We start from the raw sequence: 17852 nt of genomic DNA, 5'->3' as shown, positions 1-17852 counted from the left end.
TATCTATGAAACAAAACATTGAAATTGAACCGAGAAATGAATGAGTATCTGAAGTTTTAGAATACAAATTATTTACCAACAAATATATTATATTTAATTTATAAATAACCAAATATTTTTAAAATACTATTTATAAACAGAATTACCAAAAAATATTGCACGAATAATTTTTATTCAAAATATAAGCAATTTTTTCAGATCCGATCTGGGCCCGCGGTCAAACGAGTAAACCCAATGGCCGTATATAATTCGGATATGCTTATGTTCTTTATGTAGCATTCTATTAGATGTTCTACCAACTGATATATATTCACAAAATTCAGATGTATGAATTTATTAATTAAAAATATGATAAAACCCAAAAAAAATTCCATTAACCCGTGAACCGACACCGGCTGACCTGGTCAAAACCCAGAAAAAAAAACTTAATATGTTCTTATAAATTGATTTAACCTCTCATATATTTTATAATAGTACATAAAACTAAATAAACTATTTGATTTGTAATATAAGGTAAATGCATTGTATTTATGTTATGTATTTTAATTTATAAGATTTTAGTGATTATCTAAAGTTACATTTATGTAAAATTAGTTATGATTTGGTTTTTCATAAAAAAATAGAACAATGTTATCACACATTTGAAAAAATATGTTATACCATAAAATAGATATGAGAATACAAAATTTATTATCGTGATCATGGTTCTCTTACAAAGTTATTCAACTTTTATACTTTGAATAAGAGTTTATGATATAACGATTGATAGAATATCACTCACGCATGATACAAATACACATGAGTTTTTTTTTTTGGCAGCATACACGTGTGTTTTTATTATATGGTATATAGCGGTATATATGAATTTATGTTTTCGATATTATAATGTGACATTGTCTGTAAATGGAGTAAGATAGAAGAATGTGTTAAGATATATTTAGTTTTGAAATTAAGTAAACAAAACTAAGCACAAATCATAACTGACCGATTTCAATTAATTTGCTTTGATATTATATATTGGATTTATTAAAATTAGGTGTATTAAAAGGCAAAAAATCAAAAGATAAATAAAATCATTTAATATGATATAGTTAGAGAAATATAAGGGAAGAACAAAAAAAAGGTTAGTCTAATAAAGAGTCCAAACAACTTTCATAGGTATATTTTTTTAGCACTACTTTCCTTTTAATAGTATAGATGCAATGCTATTGGTTTTTCATAAGTATATATTTTTATGATTTTCTTAGAAATTTTAGATTTTACTTCGGGTTATCCGAACTGATCTGATATAACCCAGATCCGAATGATATATGTTACTTTATGGTTTCTAGGATGTGATAGAAAACTGATCCAACCCCGATGTATTATATTCGATCCCGATCCATACTTACAAAAATACCATTACGGGTCGTAAGATGTGTTACAAAATATAACCTAAATCCAAAAACCCGATTTGAACCTAACGGTACCCGAACATTATATTTAAAGAATTTATGATGTAAATTGATTATATAAGATTTACAAATATATCTCTCATGTAAGATTAAAATTTATTATTTAAATAATTTTTGTTAATTTTACTAAATATACAAATTTATAAAATTTACATTTTCAAAAAAAATATTTTTATAAAACGACTATTTTGTTTTTTTTTTGGAAAACAAAGTGTACACGTGGCATCTTCGTCAGTAAAATTAGATGGTTTAGCATCCACGTCAACAAAATTAGATAACGTGACAGCTGATGTGGCGATGTAGTGACCGCTGTATAATTTTGTCAAAAAGATAAACAACATGTATGTTGAAATTTTCAAAAGTTTATGTATGTTTTTGCACGGTAGTATAAACCGGGTATGAATTGAATATTGTGATACTTTGGATATGAAATGGTCGTTTCCCATTTTTTATAATAGGGAAAAAAGCGAATATGGAGCATGATTCTCCATTTTCCCTCATTTGTTATACGTCTTCATCTCACTGTTCTTCTTACTTAACGCCCACATTAAGCCATCAAGCAAAATACATAACATAACTTTTTATATATATTCTCTTCTTTCTTATATTAATCTACCTTTTCTCCGTTTAACTACACCTCTTATATTCCAAGGTCTCTGCTTCTACTGCTTCTCTCTATTTTGTATAGCTACCTTGCTTTCCGGTTCTACAGTATCTCCTTGCTTGACAAGAAGCTGCATAAAATGATAAAATCAATTAGGCATATAAACAGCCACAGGAGGAGAACCATAGGAACTAAAAACAACATAAATATTTTACCTCTTGGATCACACCATGGGCTAGCAATATCTATTGTCACCTAAAATACATAGAAGAATCAAACCCAAGTTATAAAAACTACACCAGAAACCTGAAAAACATTAAATATGTACAGGAACGAAACGGAAGAACATAAGAGAGGATAAAGCAAGTAATTGTTTTAACACCTTGTCAGTTTCAATTTGTGCAATAGCCTCATCAGCCTCTACTCTGTCACCAGGTTCTGCAAACACAATATCAGGAGCACCAACAATAAAATATTATTAGATACATACGCTACATGCACTGGAAAGAAACGACAAGATGATAAAGCTAAGAAAAATATATATAGAGCTGAAAATTGGGTTCCATCGTTTGCTAGGGTTACATCGTTGATTGATTCACCCATGTGAGGCACAACGGCTTCAACAACATCTCCTCTTATAACAAATACAAAAAGCCTATCAAAAAGTCTAGAAACACAAATTACGGTAACAATAGAATAAAGACCAAAACACAATTAAGTCGCACACTTCATAAAAGTATGAATCAGAAATGAAATGAATATTGTCGGTTAGCTGAGATGTATCATTTATCCAAATATGAATAGTGCAGTTATAAATGGTCACTTGGCTAAGCTACATGTGGGTCCCAGAGCATGTGAAACAAACATAAAAAACGAAAAACATAACAATATTAAGCTAGAGTGTAACCATACCACTATCAGGTGAAAAAAGCCTGACCCATCTTTGTAGTGTTGTGCCTTGGAAGTTGCTAAAAACAGTCCTGCACACATGGACATAAAAAATCCTATACAATCGTTTCTCAGAAACCTCAGATCATGCCAAAGCCATTTGTTGAGCCAAAATGACTTGCTCAGATTCGTTCACCGCGCAAAATCCAATAGAGAGAGAGATAGGAATCTAGCCAGAAGAGATAGAGAGAGAAAGTTTCACACCGAGTGAGAAAGCTAGGGTTTGCTGAATTGAATGACAACTGGGAAACGCATATGACTTTTCTGTAAGAGCTTTGGGAGACGTCTGTTTGATGGAGTCAAGAGTTAATGTTTGGGAGACGCTGTACCTTTTCATCTAGTAGCATAAAGGTGATACCAATGAACTCACCATTTTTCTTGATGCTATGTGAATCCAAAGGGGAGGAGCAGCCAACAATCATATGAGCAGAGCGGCCAAGACAGAGATCGCCGAAGGAGGAGTTGGGGAGGACTGGGACAGCGGCTTGGGCAGAGAGTAGGGAGCACTTCAGTCCCAGGAAGAATCTCGAAGGGAAGAACGTAATCCTAGGCGATGACAGGGCCAATTATTGCGAATCCCACCGAAGAATAAAACATAGATCCAATATTTGATGCTTACCGGGTCAAATACCACAAAGCCCAATAAAGAATAGAACATAGAGCAAATATTAAAGTCCACTCATTTAAAAAATATATAAATTCGGGCTCGCAATCTGCCCACCTCATTATATTATAGATTATGCCTTTTGTACAGAGGGGATGAATAAACCTTTTTAACCTGTGGTTATCTGTATTATTAAAACTTAAGTACACAATGAATTGTTTAGAAACATGGACAATAGTCTTAATAAAATTTGTTCGGAAATATAGATAGCAGTTTAAAAAAAAAATTTGTTTGAAAACATTAATAGTAATATAAAAAATATAATATTGTTTGGAAACATGGATAACAGTATATTAAAAAAAAAAGCTTATGTTAATAATAAAAATTGGAAGTCCATTATATTATGATAAACTATCTATTTGAGCAAAATTTAAAATATACGTAAATTGACTAATATAATTACCTACAAGCATTTTTTTGTGTAAAATAATCATAAAATAAAATTTAAACTTTATATACATATTTCAAATCAAAATAATAATTTAAAGTTGATTTATATCAAAAATTGATTTAAAATATACATATATTCAAAAATTTATTTTTACTAAAATATTTTCCAATAACCATTATTAAAATAATGTTTTCAATATATATAAGAAAAATACAATAAAAAGCCCAATTTCATATACCAACTTAAATTATGGTTTTTATATTTTACACTAAATTTTATAAATATTATATATTATTATTATATGATGAAACATATAAAATACTATTAATTATATGATAACTTATATGATGGTACATATAAAATACGATTAATTATTTGATGACATATATATGATATATAATAGTGACTAGGGGTGGGCTTTCGGGTTCCATTCGGGTTCGGTTCGGATTTGTTTGGATTTCGGGTTTCCGGAGTCAAAGATTTCAGATCCATTCAGATATTTCTAAATTTTTGTTCAAATTATTTTCAGATCTTTGCGGGTTTGAGTTCGGATAACCTATTAAATTATTTTTTAAAATTATTAATTTATTATATACTTTAAATTTCTCAAAATATATAAAAAAAATAAAATATCACATATAAATTTGAATAACATATGTTAGAATACCTAAATTTAACATATAAATTGGTTTGTTTTTATATTTGGATCGAGAATCAATAATTATTTTAAATATTTTTGGTGTTTTGAGTATACTTTAAATATTTTAGATATTTATTTTTGACTATTTTTGTAGATATTGTCAAGTATTTAAAACAACTTAAAAGTATCATATGTATTCTGGATGTCTTTATATACATTAAATCTAAAAATAATTAATATGTATAAGTATATAAAAAAAATTCGGATATAAACTTTTTTCGGATGCATTTGAGTATCCGAAATACGGATCAGATTTCGAATCTCTAAATATCAAAATTTTGAATAATTTAGATATTTAATCAGTTTCGGTTCGGTTTTGGTACTACTCTTTCGGATTGGGATTGAAATCGGTTCGGTTCTTCAGATTTGGATTTTTTTATCTAGCCCTAATATTGACATGAAAAACAAATAGCAACATATTTTTGAAAAATACACCCGTGCGAGCGCGCGGGTCAAAATCTAGTATTAGTTATTTCTTCTACCTAAGTCTAACAATACTAAAAAGGAGATATGCTCGATGGAGAGGCATGCCACATCATTTAATTAAATCGACCAATAATGGAGAGTATTTTTGCCACTTCAGTTTAGCTAATGTCGATAATGATAAAAGTGAGATTTTGTTTGGGTTTAAATTAATTTGCTATCTTGGCCCAACTATTATCTCATCTACCTTTATCGGTCTCGTTTCCCCTTCTTCCATTAAATCTGCATGCCTAGACACTAATTGCAGCCATTATTCTCCTCTTCATAACAACACAAAAACCTAACAATTTCCTCTTCCACTTCTCCTCTTTCACCCAATATAAACTGATGTAGCGTTCAAGCTACCACCAGGAATCGAATATCTCATGGAACTCCTACATAAAACGAAATCGAATACTGCATGGAACTCAGAAGAACATAATTACATCAAACCTATCTTTACTCCATAGAGCTGAAACGTTTCACCTAAGGGATCTCCTCTCAAAATAAAAAACTCCAAGCCGATTGTAACTGATGCCAGTTTCACGCCTCTTCCCTTGCCGATTCCGCCGTCGCCTCCTCCTCCTCAGCTTTGGCCGCGACGTCAGAGAAATGCGAGAGGTTGTCTGTCATGTGTTGGATCACTTGAGAGAGGAAGGTCCACAGACTACGACGAGAAGGTTGGAGGCCGTTAAAGTTTTGCGTCTTTTAGGTGTGGAACTTTCTCTCAATCGATTTCTATCTCTTGATTTCAGATTTAAGAAGTGATATCTTTTAGTTTTGTTTCTTAAGTTCTTTTGTCATATACTAAATTACTTTGGATATATATATGCAGGCAGGCTTACTCCTTCTGTTGGATCCCCAACTTACGACGACCTCGACCTTTTTTTTATTCCACTGCATTAGTTGATGATTAACCTATTTATATTGTGTTGCAGAGAATTTGATGGTAACAGGAATTTGTTGCACGAGATCACTAGACTTTCACCTAAGGCGAAGACAAGCTCTTTATTAGTTCTCTGGACATATTGCATTACAAGAAACAACAAAAAGAATCTATGGCCTAAATCACGAGGCATCTCCTTCTGCTATCTATGGACCTAATTTATTTAGAATTCTGCTGATTCTGTGTTTTAAAAGGCGAGCGCCTTTTGCGCCAAGGCGCAAGGCGCACTCAGGCGACAGTCCCATCGCCATGCACCTCCCAGGCGAGGGTATGGTCCCTAAGGCGCACGCCATGGTGCGCTTTTAGTTTAAATCTAAGGCATCTAAGGCACCAAAAGCGCTTGAAAGGCGCGCCTTGTAGATTCCTATCAAAACATAATGTTTTGACCTAACTTTATTTATGTCCTACGTTCTAATCGTGACATGATGGCGGCCGTTCTGTTACATACTCTAAATGAAGAAGACGACTAACTGTAACCTAATTAACTCTAATAATAACTCAGCCCGGTTTAATTCACTAAACCATGTGCATTTCAAGTTATTTTAATGAACCAACTCAATTAATAAACTAATTAACCAAGAAGAAGGTTTGTTGAACCAATTTAGAACCAAATGAAACAACTTTCCGGAACTGAGAAACGTCCCAAAGGCGAGCGATTTAATGCGCCATGGCGCAAGGCGCAAAGCTAGGAGCATATCCCCTTAGTGCGCCTAGCGCTTTTTAAAACACAGCTGCTGATAATTAGGAAGAAGTATTCTTGATAGAGTAATATCAATGTTCAATATTTTGTATGTCTGTGTTTTGTCTAGGATTAGTCTCTTCAATTTGTTCCAAGTGCTTCTCTTCAGATTGATCACACTACAAGAAAACATCAATATAGTAACTATTTCTGCAACTCTAGTCTTTAGTTGCAAATATATGTAACCCATCTTTAACGATTTTTCAACAGTTTTGCAACTACAATGAAAACGTCTTAAATAAGTTGCAAATGTGTAACCAAATTTCGTGGTTGTAAATGAGTTGATTTATTGTGACGCTTTTGAGACATATTTGCAATTCTATTACGAAGTCGCAACGTAGTAGCAATAAGGCAACTAAAGGGCAACCACGTTTGTTGTTGGAAAACCGGAGTTACAGATTAGTTGGAAAGATATTTAAATGTTGTAGTTGCAAAATTGTTGCATTTTTGTTGTGATGAATTGTAAAAAAGTTGGTGTACACATGTTTTTTTGCACGGCGTTAGGAAGTATGTACAACTAACTTTAGCAACTATTCTTTTAGTAGTTGTAAAATAGTCTCAAGTATTTCTCTATTTAAATCAATCGTCCATTCTCTTCTCATTTGTCCGAACAATTATTAAAAAAACATTTTCTTTGACGGTTTTTTATTGAAACAATCCACTGTTCGATCTTTGAAGGAAAATATAGTCATAATATTATGTAATTTGGAGAAGATCTTCCCATCTGCTTTCTTTGACGTCATGGAACACTTAGCTGTACATCTCCCGTATGAAGCTAAACTAGGCAGTCCTGTGCAATATAGGTGGATGTATCCATTTGAAAGGTTTTTCAAAAATTAAAAAGCAAAGCTAAAAAAAAAAGATATCCTGCAGGATCGATTATCCAGTCATATATTAATGATGAGATATCTTATTTTTCGGAGCACTACTTTGCCGCACATATTCATACCAAATTAAGGTAAAACTTAAAAGCATTTACTGTGTAAATAAATGTTATTTACATGTAGTTTAATTTTTTTAAGGTTTTTTGGGTCAGGTCCACAAGATTCGATGAAGGCGAAGCTCATGTTTATCATGTCCAAGGAATACCAGATATATTTACTCATGTAGGTCGTCCAAGTGGGAAAAGAAAAGAAGTATGGTTTTCTGAGAAAGATTATCAATGCGCACATGCGTATGTTTTGCGCAACTGTGAATATTTCCAATCATATGAAAGGTAAAATCTTTAGTTTCAGTTAAAAAAAGTACTTGAGTAGTGAATAATATTGTAAAAAAATATTCATTGCTGTGTAAATATTTTTTCTTTTTGGTTTTAGGTTATTCGAAGAACAAATTCGTTTTCAATATCCAGAACTCTCTGAGGAAGATATTTCAAGCAAATGCGATGAAGAATTTCCTACATGGATTAGAGATTTTGTATGTGTATATACTTAACCTTTATAGTTAGAAATATATATATATATATATTGATTCGTAATTTTTAATAATGCAGGTTGCTTCAACAATCAACTCTAGTGGCGCTGAATCTTTTCCTATATGGGTTCAAGATTTGGTTCAAGGTCCTCTGAATAAGGCATCAACTTGACCCATCTATTTCACAAGAGGCTATTTGTTTCATACTCGAAATTATGGACAGAGAAGAAAAACATGCAACTATGGAATATGTGTCAAAGGAGCAAACTATTCAGATGCATCCGATGAAGTTGATTTTCATGGGACCTTAACAGATATCATACAACTTCAATATCCAGGATTGGTCAATTTAAAATTACACTTTTTAAATGTGAGTGGTATGATCTTACGATCGGTAAAGGCACACGAATGAGCATGAATGGCATTGTTGATGTCCTTGCTTCAGGAAAATATAACAAATACGAACCGTTTATTCTAGGTAAATTTGCATATATCATTATATATTAATTACGCATTCAATATAAAATATTTATTATATTAAAATTTTTCTTTTTACACAATGCAGCTTCTCAAGCCGACAAGTTTGTTATATTCCGTATCCATACATCAAACAACCGAAAAAGTTGTGGCTCAATGTTCTTAAAGTCAATCCAAGAGCAAATATTTATGGAAATTATAAATCTAAAGAGCCAACTCTGCTATAACAGGAAACTGATGATGATGCCATGGTAACAACAATTGAAGAAATTGTAGTTGATCATTTGGCAGACAAAAGAAATCTGTTTGAAGACATTGATTTTGATGCTGGAGATGCCGAAGTAGAAGATGAATCTCAGTGTAATCTTTCATCTTCTGATGATGAAGATGGCGATGAAGAATAATATTTGTCTAGTCTATTAACATGTATGTTTATGTAAGATAATAGATTGTGTTGAACTTATTATTTATGAATAATTATCGTTTCCAACTATTTTGTAACCCGCAGTCACAAATCAGTGACAAATTTTCAGATATACATCATTAAAACATTTGTGACTTATTTACAACTACTTTAATTAACGTAGTAGTAAATTAGTTATGGATAGTAGTAATATTAAAATTGACGTTAATTAGATTGATCATATGCACTTAGTAAACTAATAAATGAAAACAATAAATATAATTTGAATCAATTTGAATAATACTATTTTTATGTAATGTCACATGGTTTAGTAAATATAAAACAAATTGCTTTTGCGATATAGGATTAAGTGCAACTAATTTGACACTAATTTGTGAACAAGCGTGGCAGTTTAGTTATAAAACGGGGCTTATATAGTTGTTTTGTAACATATTGCAACTACAAAGATTATTGTCATTGCTCTATAGTTGCAAAGTTTTTACTCTAATAGTCTAATAAACCAAATAAAATCTATATTGCTTAACAAGTTTGAGTTTATTTTATAAAATCCAGAGATCCACAAATTCACAAGAACTAAATATTACTAATTTCATAATAATATAATAGCAAATATTATAATATGTTACAACTTTTTCTTAAAAAGGCTCCAAAATAATAGAAAAATATTTTTTTTAATATTACAGTTTATTTTACGCAAGAAAATCAACCATAATTCATTAGAAAGGCTCCAAAATAATAGGATATTTATTATAATTTGTTACTAATTTGCAACTAGTTGTTAGAAGTAGTTGCTCTTTGGTCTCACAAATTTGGCTCCAAAAATTTATCCCTAAATTTTGGCTAATTTACATTAACCCGCCTAATGTTTTGAGAGTAAATATTTTACCCACCCTAATACGACTACGTTTAATACATTTATATTAAGAAACCCTTAATCAACACCCCTTTCTTCCAACCTAATCTCTACTCACACAAAGGTCACAATGTCTGGAATTGGTAGATCAGTGAAAGGTCGCGGTGGTGGTGGTGGTGCGAGTCGCGGTAGTGGTCGTGGTGCCACTCGTGGTGGGAGTCAAGCTGGTGGCGTTTGTAGCTCTTCCGGAAGAATTTACTTCGCCTCGAACCCTAGCACTTCTAATTTAAGAGACTCGGTGTCTGCCCTGGAGAATTCACCGCCGTCAGAGACTCTGCGTCAGTCCCCAGCCGTGTCTGCTTCTTCACCGACTCGTGATGGTTCTTCTTCCCCGACGGAACAGCACCCGCATCAAACTCAAAACCCACATCCTCCTCCCCCTCAAAATCTGATGACTTTGGATGACCTGCTTGGAATTCCTGGACGTGAAAACCATCTTCCAGTCTTATCTCTAGTTCCAAAAGTGGGAAGTACTTGGTAAAGGATCTCACTTTATACATTGAGTTTGGTTTGTGTTTGTATTTGATTTCATTTGGTTCACCTTAGAATTTCATTTTTTTTCTTTTTTTTTTGCTTTGGTCTCATATCCATAGTTGAATTTCCTCTGTTTATATTTGATTGTTTGATCATAGATTCAAAGTTACGTAACACGTTTTTTTGAACACGTTCCATATTGATTTTTGGTTCTTCTCTGTGTTAGTAACACTTCTGTGAACACGTGTTTACTTTGGTTTCTTACATTTAGGTATTTGTCTTTGGTGTTTCTGTTTTGAACAATTGGATTTGAGTTATGGTTTTGTTCCTTTCATTTTGTTGTTCTGTCTGTTGTTAACTTTGCTTCAATGCCGTATATTTAGTTCTTATGTCACTTTATGGTTTCTATGCCTTTTAATTGTCAAATTGTAAAGAAATCTTGTTTGTATTTGCATTCTTCTCTTATATTTTTATTTCTTTGAATTTATAGCAAACGTTTTTTTACTTGTAACCACTTCTTCTTTTCATCTTCAAGGTTTGATCGTGATGGTGGGAAGCTGACTTGAAAAATCTCAAAGCTCTTGAAAGCTAAGTTTGATGATGCGTATTACTGCTGGACAGTAACGCCTCCTGACATCCAACGTCCCTATTTTGAAGACTTTGCGGTATTATATTATTAACAGATTTTTATGTTACATTTGCTTACTACTTACATACAAATTTGTTGATGTATAGCAAGGACACCACTGGGATCGCTCAATCACCACACTTGTACGAGATGAGTTTGAAATCATCTGTCTTAATCGGATGAAAGGAATGGTGTGTCAAGCAAAGAGGAAAGGCATACGACCAGCTTGGATTGGAGATACATTGTGGAAAAAAATGTGCGCTTACTGGGCCACTGATGCAGCAAAGAAAAAGAGTGAAACCGCATCAAACTCTCGGAACTCTGACCGTGGTGGACTTGGGCCATTCAAGCACTTCGCAGGACAAATGTCCTTCTTACGGATTCAGCAAAATATGGTAACATACATGAACAATAACATTGTAAATTATAAGGTTTCATATTTATTTGTTTCAAGTTCATTTTATTATTGTAGGAAGCAGAATAAGTAGTTGCCATTTGTATAAAACAAAAATCTTAAGTATTTTGTATTTTAAAGTTTAAGGAATTCAATGGATGTTCCAAAATTAGTGTCAAAACTATATTTTATTAATATTCTACTTTCAGATTATAATTTAGCAACTAAATATACAAATAATGTTGTTACAAATCAGTCAGCATAATCCCAACTATATTGCCACAACATTACAAATAATATAATTGCAAATCAGTCATTATACTTTGTGACAATTTTGCAACTCTCAAAAGTGTGTAGTTGCAAATCAGTCGCTCTACTTATAACAATGCAGTTGCAAAATAGTCACTATATTTTGTGACTTAATTGAGACTACCTAATATTATACAGTTGCTTATATGTTACTAATATTTGTGACTAAATTAGGACTGCATTAACCAAAGTAGTAGCTAATTAGCGATAAACATTTTGTGAAATAAATTAGTTGCTAATTGGTAACAACAATATAAATATTTGCAACCTTTTTTCGAGTTGTTGTATAGTGGCTAATGTACCACTAATTTTCGTAGTTGCAAATTAGTTGCAAATTATTAACGGATTTGCAACCATTTCTATTTGCGACGAAGCTTTTCTAACCGTATAAGGTAGTTGCAAATGAGTTACGAAATTCTTATTTACAACCATTTAGTGACTAATATTGTAGTTGCAAACTCAATGTTTTCTTGTAGTGTCATATAATTTGGAAGCTTAATTAAATCTATTATATTGGCTCCGTGTTTGATTATCTTTTCTCTAGGCACTTCTCTCCCAGGATGTTCAGTCCAACATTGCTCCAGCAAGTAGTGAACCTTACGGCATAACAACAATACGAGGTACTAAAGCTGCAACAAGCTCTCAAGCATGACCCCATGGTGCAGCCTTATAGCACTGGGGTTGTTGTCTTATATGCTATGCCATGAAATGAATCTCACCTGTCTTAAGAGCTGCGTTGCTTTTCCTATATTTTCTTCCTTCTCTGCGATCTAATTCTTGCTCGGTTTCCTCCCTCTTCAATCCAAGGGACAAGCAACTGGGTTGGACGGTTTCATTTGACTGAAACTTGCAGCAATGAACATGGTTTCTCACACTCAAATTACCAAAAGAAGAAGAAGCTTCTCTCTCAAATATACACTGCAGGCAAGCATTCTCTGATGTTTTAAAGTGATTTCAGTCTACAGCTCTTTTTTTTGGTATTATCATCAAATCTAATATGTATGTTTCACTGCCACAGAGGACAGAAATTGATCGGGTCTTCTTTTGGAAATCTGGAATACATGGATGGGCCTTTCTGCCAGCAGAATTATCTATGAATGTGGGTTTTGTCTTTTTTTTATAGAGAAGGAATGATGAGAGACGGTATTTTGTTTCAGATTCTTAAATACAGACTGGAATAGGTGAGACGTACCATTTGCAGACCTGAGAGAAGGGGAAAAAATGCTATATGAGTTGAGACTATTTCCCATTTATCTCCACAATTATGTATTTCTCTCTATCTCTCTTTTAACCAAGGAAAGGATTTGTGTTGCAGCTGTTCAAGATCAGTGAGAAAGTAGTCGTTGATGCTACAAATAAAGGGAATATAGCTCGGCTTATCAACCATTAGTAAGCAGTTCTACGACATGGTGTGAATTTTCAAAGTTAGGAGTGATTGCGTTAAGACCCTTTTAGGAGATTTTGTTACACTGCAATAACTCATTGAGACGTTTTTACTTCTACTCCCTCACAAGGTAACACTCAGAAGGCATCTTACTTTGTTCCATGTAGTATTTCTTTTCATTAGAATATATGCTTGGTTTCATCACTCCTCCTTTAAGTGTAAGATGCAGCGGTTTGTGACGTGAAATAATGGTGGTAAACACACACATGCGTTGTGTGAAGAATATTTAATAAACTTTAGTGAGACCGGTTTTATGTAAGCTGGAATTGGTCAAAACCATGTAAACAAATTATAATGTTCATCTAACGTTGTGTGCCGAATATTTAACTATGTGAAATAAACACATGCGTTGTGTGCCGAATATTTAACTATGTTTTATATGTTGATGTCATAGCCAGATAAAAGCAATAAATAAACACAAGAAGTTATCAGTTTCCATGTGAAAATCAGTACAATATAGATTTCAGAACATTTGTACAGTGTGATTGGTTAGATATCGGAGTAAAAAGGTAAAAAAATTTGGTGAAAATGAGAGGGATAAAAATAAATAAATTTGAAAAAAAAAATTATTTCATTAAATTTGAGTTAAGATATACTCTATTTATTGTTTTCTCACTTTTTATAATAAACGAGTTATAATAAAAAAAAATTGACTGGGTAAAATTAGAGTAAATAAGCTAAAAATAAACTGTCACCTACTTTAAATTACTCTAGCTCTATCCCACAGTCGTACCCGTAATGTAATATACTAAAATTGTTAAGATTTGAGAGAAGATTTGTGAGAATGTGTTGTCTATTTCTTATTGCTTACACCACTATATATAGTGGTTCATACAAGGTGGAGTCAAAGGGAGAATTGATTACAAAGATACTCTACATAATGACATGGTCAAACTCATAAAGACATAAGGTTGAATGGGTCTTCCATGTGGCTGGATGTAAACCCCCAATGGACTCTAGTCTTGAACTTGTATGGTCTAGGTTATGGACCATCCACTTCATGATTCATAACACTCCCCCTTGGATGCCATAACCATATAGGGTTTGTAACATGCTAATGTTGCCTCATTAAAACCTCTCCCGGAAAACCCAAAACCCAATGTGGTAAAAATGAAAACCAGAGAAAGGAAAAAGAGTACAACACACATTACTCCCCCTGATTTGGACATCACTGAAGGTCCTTGAGTCTACGCGTGCCAATCTTGTTGCGTGAACTTCCTGAATGTGCAAAAGGGCAATGATTTGGTGAAGAGGTCGGCTGAGTTTTTACTAGACCGGATCTGAAGGACGTTGACCTCTCCAGCTTTCTGCAACTCATGGGTAAAGAAGAACTTGGGTAGAATATGTTTGGTTCGGTCACCTTTGATATACCCGTCTTTGAGTTGAGCAATGCAAGCTGCATTATCTTCATATATGATGGTCGGACCCGTTGGGTCGCATATGGACGCATAATGTGGTCCTATACCTTTTGTTCAAAGATGAACTTCGATCTTATAGCTTATCTTTATGATAGCTTATTCATTCATACTATAGCTTGGTTGGTTCATGCTGAGAATTCGACCAACCATAAGTATTACCAAAATTTGGCTAATTTGTGGTGATTGTCTATAATATTTTCTAAGGTTTAATGAATAACCATTTAACCTATCTTAGACTGGTTAGTTTAAAATACAAGAAATTTAAAATTCCTTTATGGACTGATTTGAATTGTTCTTATAGAACTCTTTACTTTCTTACATGTAGTAATTTAATTCAGTCCATGAACAACTTTAGGAAAATGATGTTCAAGAGAACTTCTTTTCTCATCTTTTGATTCTGAGCTCAATACCGTTTGGTAAACCTTTTGGTACCAATAATATTATCATCATCATCATCCAGTGAGTCATATATAGCATACTATATCTTTTGAATTTCTTCCAGACATCATATGCAGTGAAATATGTAGTAGTATCCACCACATTGGATTATATAGACCTTTCCCGGTCTGTCTCACGATTTATCCTTCTTTCAGGATTTGTATATTCACTGGGCATCATATGGCGTTTACATATTCATGGCCAATACAATACGCCTTTTATATATCACTTTAAACCCCACGTTTCTTTCATTATTCATTATGAGTACTCTTGTGTGAGTTTATGATCCTCGATACATATCTTTGTATTCATGTGCTACATACTTGCGCATTTTCTATGAATGTATGTGTCGACACACTTATATATATATATAGTTCTTTTTAGATCCAGACATGGTATAAATCAATTTGAGATTTCATTATCTAGGACCTTAATAACCTTATAACTTGGCATCCCAAGCTATATGGTATGGTACCTAGTTGTTCAGCTGGCCAGCCTTATATCTTAATGTCTGGAATGATTTCCTTTAATAAAACTCGGATTTTATCTCATGCACCTTTCTTTCTTTCTGAGGTTCCTTAGAATTTATGAAACTTTATTTGGAACATTTATTTGGTCTATCTTATATAGACTTTGTAGCAACTTGGTTGTGTCTTTAAGACATCAAAACCGTGTGGTGCTAAGCTGGGATGACATAGTCATTCTTTCTCTCGGGTCAATGTGTCTGGCATTTTATTTTGCTATCATTGTAGCATGTGGACGTCTATAAATTATTTTCTAGTCCGAGGATCTTTGCCAAGACATTGATGGTTGATACCAGATGGTAGATACCATTCTTTATCATTCTTTATACCAGCTTATTACTTTTCTCCTTTCATTGTTGGATATTCGGATTCATAAACCTTATGTAATCCTTGTTCCTTGGCATATAATTAGATCACCCATTTTGGCTCAAGGTTTTTTTTAAACTTATGGAGAAAGTATATTCATAATATATATCCAACATATATTTTTCAATCCTCTTTATGAGATTCTAAGATCACATGATCTTAGATGGCACATATATTTGTGGTGGATTCTTTCATAATATCTTAAGATGATATATGTCTGGACTCATGACCCGTATCAGTCTGAGGTGAGAATATCTATGATCACTTATATGGCCTGATATAATTACTATGGCATGATGCAGGTTCATTCTTTTATAACTCATGGTGTCCCCAAGCATATGGACTTTTAGAATTTGAACCTTATAGGTAATGGTCTTTATATCGAATTCAACCAATATGTAATATGGTTGTGGACCATGTTTCACGGATTTTAGTATGGCCATGTATCATGGGATTTGTCCTCACCCCCCTCATGAACATACTCAAATTTGTGGTTCTTGGGACAATAAATTCCCTTGTGCATAGATATATTGCACACACGTGAGATCTTATGGGATAACATTTGTGTCCTTTTAAATATTTGCATCATAATCCGAATGGCTAAGTATGGTAATGCCATCTAAGTGATAAATTTCGTGGGTTAATCAAACATGATTTCCCTGGCTATTTGCCTAATATCATATTGATCATTGATCACTAGATCAATAGAGAATGTAGTCTCGACCACTTAGGCGATTTTAATTTAGGTACTCTTATTCCCTTTTGTCCATTGTTGGAAACCATTTTTTCTTCTTAATTCAATGGACCTTATAGGGTGAATATAATGCCATTTAGGCAAAGCCTTGGTCGAGCTTCTTTTCTTTTCTTTCAAGGAATGTCCAGTTGAGTTCAAGAGTATTTTATAACTGAGCCCGGATGGCAGAGCATATCGTGCCATTTGTCAAAGGCTTCTTTGAACTCTTTGGAAAAGTGAGTTGGGGTATTAATCCTCAATCATATTTATCTTGGCACAATAAAGGTATATAGATATAGTTTCTTATCAAACAACAGTTTGAATAAGATAATGATGAACTCAAAGTAATTCATTTTATTAATGAAGTCGTGTATAAAGCAAAGTATCAAAGCAATTCATGAAACATAAACTCAGGAAACATGAAAATGAGAATGTCAAAAGACAATTATATAATATGGCCTTCACAATGCATGTGTTGCCATATGGCGCTCAACTTCAGCTTCATCAGCTATAGGAGGCCTCATCTCATTATTCTTTAGCTCAATGTATCTTTTCTGAAGCTTGTCAAATCTGTTGATGGTATCTTTGATTTTCTGCTTTCTTTGTTCAGAAGCCAAAAGATATGACAAAAGGTCATTATAAGTGGTGAACTTCTTAGCCGTGTGTAGCAACAGCACATCCTTTGGATGGAATGTGGAGTAGGTCTTATATAATAAAGAATAATGTGTTATCCTTTCACCACATAGTTCAAGACTATAAGCAATATCCATCAGAGCAGAATTATATTTGTCCACGGATTCAAAATCCTGGAATCTGAGGATCTCCCATTCATGGTTGGCCTTTTGCCACGATACCGGTTTGAACCTTTTCCTTAACTGTAACCAAAGGTCACAAGGATCCTCAACATGGAGATACATGTCTCTTAATTCCTCAGTGAGATGATAACGAATAATCGTTATAGCTCTATGCCTTTCACTGTCAATGATATC

The 17852-nt window shown here is 33.2% G+C and overlaps 2 protein-coding genes and 1 long non-coding RNA gene across 5 annotated transcripts; 2 read left to right on the top strand and 1 right to left on the bottom strand.

The window, feature by feature from the left end:
* Window positions 1-1853: 1853 nt before the first annotated feature.
* Window positions 1854-3792, bottom strand: LOC106359561. Of its 2 annotated transcripts, XM_013799236.3 has the most exons (6): window positions 3377-3792; window positions 3211-3292; window positions 2971-3038; window positions 2441-2496; window positions 2274-2313; window positions 1854-2188 (listed from the first exon to the last, which is right to left on the bottom strand). In XM_013799236.3, exons 1-6 carry the CDS (start codon window positions 3426-3428, stop codon window positions 2130-2132), a joined length of 357 nt encoding a protein of 118 aa, XP_013654690.1. In that variant the 5' UTR covers window positions 3429-3792; the 3' UTR covers window positions 1854-2129. The 2 variants fall into 2 exon arrangements, 1 of the variants encoding a protein (XP_013654690.1); XR_001272572.3 differs by lacking the exon at window positions 3211-3292 and having other exon boundaries at window positions 3377-3787.
* Window positions 3793-6352: 2560 nt separating this feature from the next.
* LOC125588986 lies at window positions 6353-9291 on the top strand. Its single transcript, XR_007325181.1, has 3 exons — window positions 6353-7866; window positions 7945-8324; window positions 8401-9291. It is a non-coding gene; the product is annotated as an uncharacterized LOC125588986 (long non-coding RNA).
* Window positions 9292-10133: 842 nt separating this feature from the next.
* Window positions 10134-13706, top strand: LOC125588985. Of its 2 annotated transcripts, XM_048761049.1 has the most exons (6): window positions 10145-10612; window positions 11145-11274; window positions 11345-11632; window positions 12485-12560; window positions 12748-12864; window positions 12959-13706. In XM_048761049.1, exons 3-6 carry the CDS (start codon window positions 11417-11419, stop codon window positions 12970-12972), a joined length of 423 nt encoding a protein of 140 aa, XP_048617006.1. In that variant the 5' UTR covers window positions 10145-10612; window positions 11145-11274; window positions 11345-11416; the 3' UTR covers window positions 12973-13706. The 2 variants fall into 2 exon arrangements, 1 of the variants encoding a protein (XP_048617006.1); XR_007325180.1 differs by lacking the exons at window positions 12485-12560; window positions 12748-12864; window positions 12959-13706 and having other exon boundaries at window positions 10134-10612; window positions 11345-11828.
* Window positions 13707-17852: the final 4146 nt, after the last annotated feature.

This window comes from Brassica napus, chromosome C6, assembly GCF_020379485.1.
Source record: "Brassica napus cultivar Da-Ae chromosome C6, Da-Ae, whole genome shotgun sequence".
NCBI classification, from domain to species: domain Eukaryota; kingdom Viridiplantae; phylum Streptophyta; class Magnoliopsida; order Brassicales; family Brassicaceae; genus Brassica; species Brassica napus.
The sequence above is the reverse complement of the archived record's forward strand: the minus strand, read 5'-3'. Positions and strand labels throughout refer to the sequence as shown.